The 15,513-nt window shown below is 42.0% G+C and overlaps 1 protein-coding gene across 1 annotated transcript in view; it reads right to left on the minus strand.

Moving 5' to 3' along the window:
* OXSR1 (oxidative stress responsive kinase 1) overlaps positions 1 to 15,513 on the minus strand; it is a 93,836-nt gene that overhangs the window by 12,870 nt on the left and 65,453 nt on the right. The window contains exons 6-11 of the mRNA XM_080611728.1: positions 14,697 to 14,806; positions 8,490 to 8,591; positions 6,048 to 6,181; positions 3,907 to 3,955; positions 1,512 to 1,577; positions 1,160 to 1,282 (exon numbers count right to left, since the gene is read on the minus strand). Of these exons, the coding sequence (XP_080467854.1) occupies positions 1,160 to 1,282; positions 1,512 to 1,577; positions 3,907 to 3,955; positions 6,048 to 6,181; positions 8,490 to 8,591; positions 14,697 to 14,806 (584 nt within the window). The remainder of the gene's footprint in view (positions 1 to 1,159; positions 1,283 to 1,511; positions 1,578 to 3,906; positions 3,956 to 6,047; positions 6,182 to 8,489; positions 8,592 to 14,696; positions 14,807 to 15,513) is intronic.

Consider the following 15,513-nt stretch of genomic DNA (forward strand, 5'->3'; position numbering starts at 1 on the left):
GCCTCCTAATTTGATCATATTTTAACCTACTACAGGAATTTTGAAGATTTCAGCTCATAAAGCATCAAGAATTTCAGTAGCCACCTTGTGCCAAGATAACTTTCTCGATCACGTAATATGAAGCTGGATATAGTAAGCTCTTCAAAAAGTCACAATAGGTGTTGTAGCAAAATATGGAATTACTCTATCAATAGTGGTCTTTTATAAACCAAACATTTCAAATGATGCTAAAAAGATGCAAAAATCCTCCATTTAATGTTTAAAGGTCTATACAGTAGAAGAACAGAAGAAAGTAGAAGAAAGACGAATGAAAGAGAAATGAGAAAAGTTACAAGTTGTAAAGGGATAAATTCTCCAAACCAATACTGCCTTTCTTTCCCCTTTCCTCAAATTCCTTCACTGCCTAATTCAATTACAGAATGATTTAAAGGCACAATCCACTTCAAGCTACCTGCTGTGACGAAAAGAGAACACGCAAAATCAACACTGCTGACTACTGGGGGAAGACTATCTGGAAACTTACTATAATATTTTCGTTGATCATTATGCATTACTCCTCTGTGTTTCTGTGGGTTAGTCTGGGTTTGGGAGATTTTGTGTATGTGTTGGGAGAGGTGGTACTTTTTAGAGGATTTTCAAGAGCTCGACCAATCACTCCTCATGACTTTAGAGATACCATAACATTTTCTATCAGGACTAATCAATTTCATTGTAACTGAAGGGACAGAACCAAGCCCCATGTGTTTCGGACATCACCCATAAGCACAGGCCCTACTGATTTCAGCTCCATCCTGGAGAGGGCAGTAGGACAGAAGATCTCCTGACACTTCCAGTAGAAAGCATTTCAAAGAGTCAGTAGCCTTAAAAACAAAGAGAATATCCTAGTTCAAGTGAATGAGTATGCTGAGCTGACAGCAGACTGTCTGAATTCATGTTCCAAATTATACTCAACATCCCTGAATGAAACCAGCTGTGCCCCAGAATGATGACAGGAGAGAGATCAATACAAGTTTTCTCTTTAGCCTTCAGTCTGTTTTCTCACCTTTGGTTACATACTCAAAGAGAGGGATCATAACTTACTGTGTATTATACTTAAAACAACACCACATGCTTCCCAGGAAAGTTTAAACAGTGGAGCTGTTGGAGTTTGAGGACCCACCCTGAGCTGTGAAATTGCTGCTCTGCCTTCCTCACTTTCTTCATCTAGTTCATCATCGCTCCATTCCCAGCCACCATCTTCAGTCTTATGAAGACGTCCACTGGAACCTGGGACTCTCCGGACCTGCTCAGCACAGGGTCAAGCAGACAGTTTCTACCGTTAATCTTTTTCAGGAGACATAGCACAAAAGCATCTCGAGGTTGCATCACCTGCCAGGGTGCTTGAGAATTTTATTGAAATGTCTAGTTCTCTATACAGAAAATGCCCTACTACAGTAATAACCATTAAAAATGTGAACACAAGCATAAAGCACTAGTAGAACTAAAGCAAAACCCCAGGAGGTTTTCAGTACCTTTTTGGATCTTTCAGTGATTGTTGGTGCTCTCTGCAACATCTTCTCTTGTAAAAATTCTTTATTCTGCAAAACAAAAAATACTAAAAACTTGTATTGCTGAAATATACCCTTTGATTCCTTCATACTGAAAATACCCTTTGATTCCTTCAGTGTCTCTGACAAAGAAACCATTCAGTTATTTCCTGCAGAAAGTGTTTCACATGTCTCATCCCCATTCACCCAAAGAAGTTAAACATCTTCCTTTGGACAACAGTGTATGATGTCTCATCCCAAATACCTTTCCAGTTAGAGGTGGCCCTTTCCCTGTGCAAAGTAATACAGAATTAACAATGGAGACATATACTATTCTGTCTGATTTACTGGGGAATGTATTTATTATATTGCAGCATATATATATATATATATATATATAAGCATAACCTGCTAAGAGGTTTGGCATTCTTCCATTTGCAGATACTACTCCACCTGGATCCAGCATCTTTGCTTTATCTTATCCCTAAATTTATGCCTGTCCAACTTTCAAAGGCAAACCTCAGATGTCAGGCAGGCCAGGATGCAGGAAGCCTCTATGCTGGAGTAACAAGACTGAGGAATTTGGGCAGCAAGATTTAAAGTGGCTGAAAAAATGTACAACACATACGAAGTTTAGAGAGAAAGTAAATGCAATGATCGCAATAGATTAAATATTAAGAAACTGCTGTGATGTTTTACCGTATTAAATTTCCTCTTCAGCAAGCTACTCCAGACTGGCTAATGTGGGCTCCTGAGCGTATAGTTTTCCAGCTTCTTGACTGCTGAGCCAAACTGGCTACAGGAGAAACAAGCCAGGCAAGCACCCTGGCATCAGCACTGAATTTGGCTGGGTATTTCACTCCACACGAGTGATGTTGGATAGCCCTGCAACCTCTGCCCGTGAGGTGCTCCCAGAACCTCTCCATGACGGTTTGTTGCACGTAGGATGGAGAGTTTCAAGATACACACTGTCACTTCCTGAGAAGTGGCTCTCAGCATTATCAAAACATATTGCCACATAACATAGACTGTACTTAAATATATGATTCAATATAGACAGAGAAGTTGGACTCTTCTGTCCTCACGTTACAGCTGTCAGCTTGGTGGTGACTGATGTATGAATATAATTTAACACTGAGTGTTAACTGGCATGCATTTTCACTTCAAGTGCTGGTTTAAGCATTGCCTCATTTACAATAATGTTAATTTTCTATCACCACATATGCTAAAATGCTACTCTGCAGCAGCTTAATGAAAGCATGAAGGAAGTTTTACACATAGTGAAGTATAACATGAACCAGAATTCACATAACCAATTGGAGAAAGGTCAGCAATGTATAAACCATCATATCACTTTGGACACCAAGCATGTGTTCAGTATACAGATGCAGACTATTGAGTTGCCTAAAATCCCATCACAAACAATGAAAACCTAGTAAGTACTGAAAAGAGCCCAGACATCAATTAAACTTGCCCTAGAGCAAGCAACCTCTTACATTTCATAAACTGGATCACTCTCCAGACTTCCTTGGTTGCATTTGTTATATTCCTGTCAACTTTAGAAGGACATCTGTACAAGTACCTAGATGTGGCCACTTCCATTCAAGCATCTTAATCTGGGAGCTAAAACCTACTTTGATTAATTGGTAATACTGCTGTGCTATCCCAGGTATCAGATACTTTTTTTGGCAGCTCGATCTGCGTTCTGCTATAAAACCCATGTATTTTGATCACAAACATGCCATAGAAAAAATAAGCAAAGAGCAAACTTTTCCTCATTCCCATGGAAATACAAATTGTCCCTTGTACTATTTCTGTCTCTCTCAATTAGACCTTGCATGCTACATATCCACTAATCTCTAGGCAGTAATTCCATGAATGCTCACCGACAGTTCAAGGCTAAAAATGGGAGTTTCCTGCTATTTTGTATCACAGGAGCTTCACTTTCCTTAAGGCAACAGAGGGTGAAGTTTTATGTACCCTCTGCGCAGTGGGCCTCATTCACTGCTTTGCATACAGACTGATTACAGAGTTTACTAAAATATAAGTTACATTTACTGCCACAGAGACCTTTATGGTTGGAGAGGCAGCCAGAATGGCACCATTAAAAGAGAAGAAAAAATCCCAAAAGCCACTGAAAGACATTTAAATGTTTGAGAATTTCTAGATAATTTCTCTTAATAGAAGCATATACAAGGAGGTACAGAAGAGCGGTTTCATTCTGTTCGTTCACAGTGAACCATTCAATACACTCAGCTATGCTGGCCCTAAGTGAAACAGCCCACACTCATGCCAATAAAGCTGTCACCATACCTATCATACTTCTGAAAAGTCCTCTCCACAGCCTCTGCACAGATCAATTTTGGAAGTGTTTTCTTACCTTCGCTTTTGTGAAAAATTTATGTCTTAAGAGTTCTGCTGCTGTCGGTCTGTCAATAAAAAGAGATGTAGAAAAGACAATTATAAATGCTCCCTTTCAACACAACAGTCTTCCAGGTTGCTGCAGCTTGTTGTAACATGGCATCCTGTAACAGCATCAGCTTCTCCTGCAAAATTGCCCTAAAAAATCAGTCAGTTTATTCCAAATAAATTTTACACCAGCAGTCTTAAATACTCACTGCATATTCTGTTCAAAAACAGTAAATAACTTCCGGGCAGGGGGGAGAAGTTGTTCCCATTTTGATGCTGAACTTGTGTCTCTTAGAGCCAGTTTGATAGGATCACAGAAACAAATTGTTCAAAATTGAAGTGAAGGATCATCACCTACAGCAGGATGGCAGCAGTACTCACCATGTAACAGTTATTTTAGAGATTACTTGATTACCTGTGTAATTAGTTCTATCAAACACAGGCAGGACAATCAACTTTTGTCTAATAGAAAAGGAACAACTATTTCCCCCATTAAGGTAGATTTCAGGACTAATACTGGAAAGGAAAAGACATCTCTCAGTCAGTTTAGAGATTAGACGGAGCTTTCTAAAGATACAGACCTACGTGAGAAAGTACCAGGTTACAGCATTTCCCACACTACAAACTGTGCTTAAACAGTAACAGAGTTTAATTAGTGACTTGCAAAGTCCATTTGTTACAAGGTTTATTTCACCTTAGACTAACAAAAATCATCCACGTTATAGCAAGGGAGCCCCAAAAATAATTAAAAACTGCACTAAATTCTCCTCTTTGAGAACCCATACAATATGCATATTTGATTCTGCTCTTTATGGGCCAACCTCCTTCTCTCACAGTAAGGATGATGACAGGAGCTGTTAGTGGTGCTTGAGAAGGGAGGTATGCCATGAAGCAAACTGATTATGGTTAATTCCAATCAGCATATATTCTAACCTGCAGGGATAGGATATGCTTTAGAAAGAAGAGAAAAAAACATCATTACGGGGGGAAAAAAAACCCCTGCTATCAGCATTTATAAAGCACTCCACTGATTCATTAAACATTTCAAGTGTAAAGCTTGTTAAAAGAGAGATCCCATCTCACAATGTGTGAGAAGCCTTTGTTCCTGAATCTTTCATAAAAGGGAACTGAAAAATGTCTTTATTATTATTTTACAAAGGGACTTTTTTTCCTTTCCAGAATTAGTTTGCTTACTGAGGGGGGGGAAAAAAAAAAAAAAAAAAAACAACAAAAAAAACACCCACAAAAACCAAGAGATATATAAAGTGATCTGTGGGAATGATTGTTTCTTTACCTTTGCATTTTAATTCGTATTTTTTAAATGCAGGATGAACACTCTTTTAAACAGCTTCACAGGCTGGCAAACGCTATGACTGTCCTCCACAGAAATAGCTATGAGCTATCTTATGTGACAGACTATGGGTTTTAAACAGTGCTGTAGACAGCAGACCCGTGTGCAGCTTTGAACAAGGCCATAACATCATGATACAATGCTATCCTGTAGTAGTATTTCTAACATCACAAAGTAGCCAAACTACTGTTATGTGGAAGACCAAAAGTGTGATTCAGTCACTTAAGCAACCTGTATTAATGAAAACATGTTGGTAATAATTGCCAGTGGTTTTCCTGATTTCCACCCCCAAACCAAGTATTACTTATAATTAAGCAAGTCAAAACTACACTGAAAGCCTTCTATGCACTGACAAATTTTATAAAGCTTGTTTCTGAAGCTTCACAAATAAAACATATTGTTCAATGGGTAAAACACAGAGCAGTTTTGACTAGGAACACCACGTGAAGTGCAGTTACCTGCTAGAGGCGGCAAGCGGGAAAAATGGCACTACACATGCAGTGGACTGGGATGCACTCTCATTAACCCAAATGGAAGATGTGGAACCGGGACAGGCATGATGCCAGACATTTATCCATAAAAATAAGGACAGCCAAGAGAATCTGCAGCCACACAGCAAGATTGCTGTGCTCATTGCGACTGAAAGGCTAGAGGCAGAGAGCGTACTGGCTTAAAAAAATAAGGAATACAATGAGTTTTGTGGGTTTGTTTTAAGATGTTTTGAGGTAGCTTTAATTTATTTTGGTGTTACCTGTTCTTACCTCTTTTCAGGGTCTTTTTGTAGGCACGATGAAATCATCTTCCTAAATGATTTCCCATACTTCTTCAGCATCTCCTTATCTTGCACACCAGTTTCCAAGGATGGAGGATCATTCTGTAGCGTCAGCATTAAAACCTGAAAGAATTATGTCTATTGGCAGTGAGATTTTTCTTGGCATTCATGAGACACAGATTTGGGGAACGCTATATGGTAGACAAGCATTTCTGTCAAGCATGTGAGTCGACAAGTACTGTTTCATTACAATGGCTCTCAAGGACAGCCTGAGCTCAAAGTGAAGGTTCTTACAACTTAGACTGTGTCTCGCATTCATTAGACAGTAAAAACTCACCTACACTTTACTCAAGGTAATTACAGAATCTCTCCTCTTCTCTCCACTTCCCACATTCACTAGCTTTGTAGAACCCGTTGTTTTCAAAACCTTTACACCTCTGCAAATTCCGACTGTCAGCTGAGAGGTTCAAGTACAACAGGATCTAGAGAGAGTTACCTCCACCCCCGCCCCTTTGGAAGCTTGGCTAATTTATCCTCAACAATTTATGCTATTGTTTTCCATCACATCTCCTCGCCCACAGTGTAATCTGCAAGCCAAACACAAGGCTGGGATGTGCTTTCACAACTGCTTGGCATGATTAAGGAGTAAGCATCGCAGAACTCCTACCAGCCTTCTTAATTTGAGATAAGCACTTCTGCAAGGGATTTGATTCAAAGGCTCTCTTTAGATCTCCCTGCAGGTTATTTCTTAGCTAGAAGGCAAATTAATGAAAAAGCAGAAGAGCAACATAAAAAAAACCAACAGGGTTCACTTCCATGTACCAATGTGACAGCAGGTGAAGACATTTCTCACACAAGCACCCATCAAGCCAAACTGATTATTTCCTTCAAATCACTCACATATTCTGAAGGAAAGGAAGAAAATTACTCATTTACATTTTCACTTGTCACCTACATACAGATGAATATCTGTTTTTAGAAAAGGAAGCAGCACACAGCACATTTAAATAGCTTTCAACAGCTACATTGCTTAGGGCAGTAAGAACCCATCAATCTAGCTGAAATTATACAGTCTGTGACAGAATTCCCTGCTTTCCCCCCTCCCCTCCACCCCCCTTGAAGGGTCACTTAATGCACAGGTCATTTTGCTGCATAACAAAATTAGTCTGCAGTGAAATACAATTACATTCAATAAATAAAACACAGAAGTCCTCTTGCAGGCTGTATGACTGGAACCCTTAGCTAGCAGAACTGGAGATTCATAATTCTAGCTACTATATGACAACACGCAATACTAAAAAGGCAATCTTTGTATTTAGAGCTGCAATCCATGCATTCAAAACACAATAAACAGAAGTAGAGCTTGCAGAAGCTACTGCAAAAGGCTAACAATAATCACAGCACAGAAGGATGTATCAATGCAAACAGCAACAGCTAAATTGGCAACACATTTCCATGAACTCCTCACCACTACACCACAATCGCTGATGTTACAAACTTCAATGGCATTTCTAAACCACTCAGCTACTCAATAGTCCCTGCACAGTGATGACATAAATCTTAAAATTAATTGTGTTCTACAAGAGTTAAGCCAGTGCAAAACCCTGGCATTTAAAGTAATATATGGATATGCATGTTCTAATGAGTCATGAGCTCCTGGATTCCCAAATGCTACTATAATTACAGGGTGGGAGGGGATGCACTCAAGTCCTAGCGAGGTAACACCCAACTTGCATAGCACCCTTGCAGTCAAAAGACTCAGAAAAGGAAAGCTTTCCCCATGATATACCTAAAGTTGAAGGACTTAGCGCTCATAGGCCTCATATCCCAGGTAACTAGTATAACCATGAGCGATGAGGTTACTGCATGGGCTCTCCAACCCCTCCTGTTTGATCCTCCACCTCAAGTTCAATAAAATATTAATGCTGCCAATAACACATCATTTCATATTGATGTGGTACTTTCCACTGGTTCAGTGATTGACAGGACTGTGTTGGCATTAAACAAATGAGACATTCTTTTGGATAACTGGTGACAGGACTTCTGAGAGATACCAGGAAAGATTGTCAGTGCAGGAGATGGAATAGTTCATCATACCAGTGTCACTGGATGCCAGATAACATGCTCTGAATCATTATTTATAGTCCTAAAAACATCTGCTATCTTCAGAGGCTCCAGGATTAAAACACACCTCAAGAATGGCGCCCCTGGCAAGACTCAGGATCTAAACAAGAACTCTGCAGTTTCAGACAATGCTAATTAAGTGACACATTTTTAAAAGGTGACTTCAGATAAATCCAAGAACATTGTGACCCACAAATGCAAGTTAAGAGGACAAACCCTTCAACAGAGCATGCTGGTCAGATTCTTGGAAACACCCACAGAACACACTGATCCTTTATCTTGCACCGTTATCTGAAGACTTGCTCACCTTCATCGGTGGATATTTATGGTAAGGAGCTGCCCCTGTAGCCAGTTCGATAGCAGTGATCCCAAAGCTCCAGATGTCTGCCTTGAAATCGTATCCTCTGACCTGAAAAATATTAGAGAATGTTAGCATGTGCCTCTCTTGCTATCCTACACTGAAATCCCTTTCCTTAGCATATTACGCATCCTTCCACCATTTCCTTCGTTTCCAGGAAAGGAAGCACTAGTGTTAAAGAGATGGAAAGAATATCACAGTATCACAGTATCACAGTATGTTAGAGATTGGAAGGGACCTCAAGAGATCATCTAGTCCAATCCCCCTGCCAGAGCAGGAACACCTAGATAAGGTTACACAGGAATGTGTCCAGGCGGGTTTTGAATGTCTCCAAAGAAGGAGACTCCACAACCTCCCTGGGCAGCCTGTTCCAGTGTTCTGTCACCCTCACTGAGAAGAAGTTTCTTCTCAAGTTTAAGTGGAACCTCTTGTGTTCCAGTTTATACCCATTACCCCTTGTCTTATCATAGTTTGCCATTGAGAAGAGCCTGGCTCCATCCTCATGACACTCCCCCTTTATATATTTATACACACTAATAAGGTCCCCCCGCAGTCTCCTCTTCTCCAAACTATAGAGACCCAGCTCCCTCAGCCTTTCCTCATAAGGGAGATGCTCCACTCCCTTAATCATCTTTGTCGCCCTGCGCTGGACTCTCTCCAGCAGGTCCCTGTCCTTCTTGAACTGAGGGGCCCAGAACTGGACACAATATTCCAGATGCGGTCTCACCAGGGCCGAGTAGAGGGGAAGGAGGACCTCTCTCGACCTACTGACCACCCCCCTTCTAATACACCCCAGGATGCCATTGGCCTTCCTGGCCACAAGGGCACAGTGTTGGCTCATGGTCATCCTGCTGTCCACTAGGACCCCCAGGTCCCTCTCCCCTACACTACTCTCTAACAGGTCGTTCCCCAACCTATACTGGAACCTGGGGTTGTTCCTGCCCAGATGCAGGACTCTACACTTTCCCTTGTTATATTTCATCAAGTTTCTCCCTGCCCAACTCTCCAGCCTGTCCAGGTCCCGCTGGATGGCAGCACAGCCTTCTGGCGTGTCAGCCACTCCTCCCAGCTTAGTGTCATCAGCAAACTTGCTGACAGTACACTCAATTCCCTCATCTAAATCATTGATGAATATATTAAATAATACTGGTCCCAATACTGACCCTTGAGGCACTCCACTAGATACAGGCCTCCAACTGGACTCCGCCCCATAGACTACAACTCTCTGGCTTCTGTCCTTCAGCCAGTTCGCAGTCCATCTCACTACCTGATCATCCAGGCCACACTTCCTCAATTTAGCTATGAGGATGCTGTGGGAGACTGTGTCAAACGCTTTGCTGAAGTCAAGGTAGACCACATCCACCGCTCTGCCATCATCCATCCACAATGTTATTTCCTCATAAAAGGCTAGGAGGTTGGTCAAGCATGACTTCCCCTTGGTAAAGCCATGTTGACTGCCCTTCATAACCCTCTTATCCTTGACATGCCTTAAGATGGCATCAAGGATAAGGTGTTCCATCACTTTCCCAGGGATGGAGGTGAGGCTGACCGGTCTATAGTTACCCGGGTCCTCCTTCTTGCCTTTTTTGAAGACTGGAGTGACATTTGCTTTCCTCCAGTCCTCAGGCACCTCTCCCGTTTCCCAAGACTTGGCAAAGATGATGGAGAGTGGTCTAGCAATGACTTCCGCCAGTTCTCTCAACACCCGCGGGTGCATCCCATCTGGACCCATGGATTTATGGATGTCCAGATTGCTCAACTGGTCCCTAACCCATTCCTCATGGACTAAGGCAAACCGCTCCAGTGACCTGACTTCATCTGAGGTCTCAGGAGTACAGGGTTCTTCAGGACTGCCTCCGGCAGAGTAGACTGACACAAAGAAGGCATTCAATAACTCTGCCATCTCAGTATCTTCTGTCACCAGGGCACCCATCCCATTCACCAGTGGGCCAACCTTGCCTCTGGTATTAGTTTTATCAGCTATGTATTTGAAAAAGCTCTTTCTGTTGTCCTTGACCCCTCTGGCCAGATTTAATTCTAAGGAGGCCTTAGCCATCCTAGCTGCCTTCCTACATCTTCTAGCAGCAGCCTTATATTCCTCCCGAGTGGCCAACCCCTCCTTCCATGACCTATAAACTCTGCTCTTCCACTTGAGCATACCCAGCAGTTCCTTATTCAGCCACGCAGGTCTCCTGGCCCTCTTCCTTGACTTCCTACGTGTCGGGATGCTCAGCTCTTGAGCTTGGAATAAGCAATTCTTGAATGCCAACCAACTATCTTGGGCCCCTTTACCTTCAAGCAGCCTTGCCCATGGGACTTCCCCTAGCAATTGCTTGAAAAGGCCAAAGTTTGCCCTGCTGAAGTCCAGGGTTGCAATTCTACTTGCTATTGTACTGGTCCTACCACACAAGATCCTGAATTCCACCATCTCGTGGTCGCTGCAACCAAGGCAGCCCTCAACCCTTACTGCTTCGACCAGACCCTCCTTGTTAGTGAGGATGAGATCCAGCAGCGCTCCTCTCCTGGTTGGCTCATCCACCATTTGCATGAGGAAGTTATCATCCATACACTGGAGGAACCTCCTGGACTGTGGCTGGGTTGCTGAGTAGTCCTTCCAGCAAACATCAGGGAAGTTAAAATCCCCCACGACGACCACGTCCTGTGACTGTGAGGCCGCTCTCAGCTGCTTGTAGAAGGCCTCGTCAACTTCCTCACCCTGATCTGGTGGCCTGTAACAGACACCCACAACAGTATCGCCCCTGCCAGCCTGCCCCTTAATTCTCACCCACAGACTCTCAACTCGCTCATCCCCTGTTCCTGGACAGAGCTCAGTACATTGTAGCTGCTCTCGCACATAAAGAGCAACCCCACCACCCCGCCTGGCTGGCCTGTCTTTCCTGAAAAGGACATAGCCCTCCATGAGTATATTCCAGTCATGTGAGCTGTCCCACCACGTCTCTGTAATTGCCACCAGATCATAATCTCCTGACTTAACACAGGTCTCCAACTCCTCCTGCTTATTTCCCATGCTGCACGCATTGGTGTATAGGCATTTCAAGGAGGGAGCTGAGCTCACCAATTTCACCCTAGCATTATAGGAGGCCTCCCGGTCTTCATCAATCCTAGAGTGCTGCCCCACTGGGGCAAGCCCAGTTACAACCCCATCCCCCTTCGAATCTAGTTTAAAGCTCTCCAAATGAGCCCTGCTATATTTTTTCCTCTCCTCTCCCCCCAGCTCCTTACATCTTAAAGGAGGTGGTTTAGAAGTCATAGTTTGATAAAATATGGTTATAGACTGTACAACTATAACTGCTTTGCCATAAACCTCTCCATGTGTAGAACACAAAGGGACACTGGTTTAACCCAGGCTCTGACTTCCACACAAAGGACAGAGAGAGTCATTAAACAGCATAATGAAACTCCCATGGTTAATAGATGGACTGTTATCCCCTTGGGACATATGCCTCACTACACTTTTAGTCAACCACTTAATCAATCTGACTGCAAACATGGTCAATCCTGAAACTTCAGTACACACCAGCTCAGTAAAAAGCCCCTTATTCCTGTCCGTGGACTAATGTTTCCCTTCACTAATTAATAGTAGCTTCTGCACTTGACATTAAACACAGACTTGTTCAGGAAAATTTATAATGCTTACTTCCCCTCTTGCACAGGAAAAAATATTTCATACGCCAAAGCGGTTACTTCCTCATTATCATTAGGTAATATTTTGGCACTTGCTTTGTCCGCTGCAGTGGAGAGACATTATGTACTAACTTCAAGAGCAGCTACAAAAATCAAAGCGTTTTGGCTGCTTAGAATGGTTTGTATTTCTTCTCACTAGACTATGGAAAAATATTGAATCAGAGCAAAGCTAATAGGGATATTGTGTTCAGCTAACGTAACAAGCTTTAGAAAAATGCTCGTTGTGAGGAAGCCAAAAACATTCCCAAAACTCCCTTTAAGATGATCTTGAATTTTGGCAAACAAACAAAAAAACCCTCTTGCACTATTTTTCATATACTATAGTTGAACTGAAATTTATTATAGCAATGGGAGTTTATATCTTGTATCTTTTTCATGAGCCTTAAAAGTCTAAAAAGTTTCCTGAAGTCAGTTTATGGATGCCATGATTTATGGATGCCATGCCATGAGACTTCAAGTCAGTTAACTAAACAATATGGTATAGTAAAATAATGCAGTTTAAAGGAACACAGTGCAGGAAGAAATACGCTGTAAGGGTGGGGTTTTTCCCTACCCTCACACTATTTTTTATGTTTTGAAAATAACTGAGATATTTCTTAGCTTTATCTCTCAGTGTTGCAGCTCATCTATAGGCTCTTCAACTCCCCATTCCCTATCAGGATTTTAAGCGTTTGATGGGGGGGGGGGGGGCGTTATTATATCATATAATCCTGTTTGTAAATGAAAGCTATGAAGTTCAAAGCTGTCTACAGCAGTTCTCCTTGACATCTGTCCAATTCATATTAGTCACCACCTTGCAGTTAGTTTATATTAACAACATTTCTTTTTCTCATCAACTTCTTTTTGCCATAGATCTGCCAAGTGAACATACACTAAAAGACAATGCCAGGCTATCATGTATCGAGATAGTAAAGGTACTTAATGATGATGAAGTAAACCAGATGGAATTGGGTCGATAGCATCTACATATTGAAGGCTAACCTATAGCAACCCCTTTGTCCTTTATCCCGGGTTGGATACAGTGGTTCAGAGTGACACCTACTGGAAAACGGCAAGATGATATAAACGGACAGTGAAGGATTTCACATCAGCACCCAAAAATACCATCTTGCCACCTTAATACTTGCAGCAAGTTAGATGTGCATGGCCTGCATAGTAGTACTGGACTCCCTAGAAAATCTGCCTCCTTTGGAAATACATCTGCTGCACCAAAAAAACCCACTTTGTCACTGAAACCTTCATCTCCCCTCTTTAACATCCTCCTTAAGAAAGAACTCTTTTTCCTCTGTTGTCCTGAAGATTGCAGCCACCCTAACTTTAATGAGCCTGGAGAAGCACAATTAGGTTCTGGCCAGTCTGCTGTGCCCTCTACACCAGGACAGGACACAAAGGACAGATTAGCAAGAGACAGCCATGATCTGATTTTGGGTACACTGAGTACTATATTTTCATTTATTTTTAAATCAACATAAATCCAGAAGAATACGACAGCAAAGCAGTTCAGAAGCAAGTTTGCAAAGACAGCTCTTGCCTTGGGGAGCATGTCTTGTACTCTACAGCGTTAGACCTGTACTCCGAGGAGGTTGTAGGAGTGCTATAATGCACCAACCCCCCAATGCCACCGTGGGGAGCTACCCAAGACACCAAATACTGAGAATGCCTTTCATCAACAGTATATTTAAGCTACCTCACAATTATCTCAATCCCTCAAGAAGTTTTGGATATAGGGAAAATGTACTTAAGTCCAACCACTGTTTTAGCTGTATTTCATTTTAGATACATATGTATAGGAGGGGTCTTATCCAAGTTACTTATAAGTTTCAAAATATTTTGTTGTGAGCAGCAGGGAGCAAAGCAATAAAGCAGGTTTGACTTAATAGAAATGTGTTCCCCAAGTACTTTTGTAAGGAATTAGAGTGAACAAAAAGAGCCAAAAGCTAGCCAAAAGAGCAGAGGAGGCAGGGGAAAAGCATCCCTCAGCATTTACTGTATGGATACTCAGAAGCCAAGAGAAACTAAAAACCTGAATAAAGTCAAGTGCATGTTATTTTACAGTAATAACTCCCCACTCTGACATGATGCAATTGGCAACCCAAATTCTAAAATGCAGAAGAGCACATTACCAAGCTGTATACATGCAGATTTACCACATATGAAACTATTTATATTCTACTTCACATTTACGGAGAGGGAGAGGCACATTAGTCTTCTTTATGCAACAGCAGAGTTGCCTCAATCTCACCTTAGGCAGGAGCCTGAAGAGAAGCAACAGAGTAAAAATCTACTGAACATTTCATATTTCTGACTGCAATAGGCAAATCGAAAATCCTGTGGTTTTAAGAAAGCCTTACAGAATACCAAATAACCATTTTAGTTTGAAGTAAGTATGGCCATCTCTGACAACAGGGAATTTCAGGATCCGGTAAGAGGATACTAGGAAAAACAATTCACCTGTTCCATAACTTCTGGTGCCATCCAGCAAGGTGTGCCCACAAAAGTTTTCCTGACTTTATTCCTGGTAATGTCACCACCAGTGGCCAGAAATGCGCTAACACCGAAGTCTGAAAAGAAAACAACAACAGATTTTATTAGGAACACATCCCAAGCAAATTGAAGAGTTGTCCCCTCTTTCCTTTCACGTTCCCAGCCACCTATTAAGTATTAGACCATACAGTTACGCATGAGGAGCTTCCTAATAAACAAAGAATGATCAAGAGTGCTGGTACATGAACGCTCTGTAGTCCCCATTTAATTACTGGGGACAAGCAGAGCTCTTAGTGCTGACTGACAGAGAGGAAAATTCCACTTTCCATTACAGCCCACTGGTCGCATTATAGCGCGCCTGCACTCCCCCAGCAGACCTGCTAACTCTAAAAGCCTGCCTCTGACAGCCAGTGCTTTATTCATATTTGTATAAATACAGAACAAGTAATAACTGAACTTCAATTAGCATCCTGTTAAGAACTCACAGAATCCTAAAATGGATTAGGTTGGAACAGACCTTGCAGATTCCAACCCACTGCCATGGGTAGGGACACGTTCCACTTAGACCAGGTTGCTCAAAGCCCCATCCAACCTGGCCTTGAACACTGCCAGGAATGGGGCAGCCACAGCTTCAACTATGCTTTCAAAGATGACGCTGATGTTTCATACAATTAAGAATGTTATGGATACCAGGATCTGTGAATAGCAGCAGTAGTGTGCAGTTATAGCAATGGCATACAGTATGTTTGTTCAGAGACAGTATTACAGAAGATTTGGCAACCAA

The sequence above is a fragment of the Psittacula echo genome, assembly GCF_963264785.1.
Source record: "Psittacula echo genome assembly, chromosome: 2".
Classification (NCBI taxonomy): domain Eukaryota; kingdom Metazoa; phylum Chordata; class Aves; order Psittaciformes; family Psittacidae; genus Psittacula; species Psittacula echo.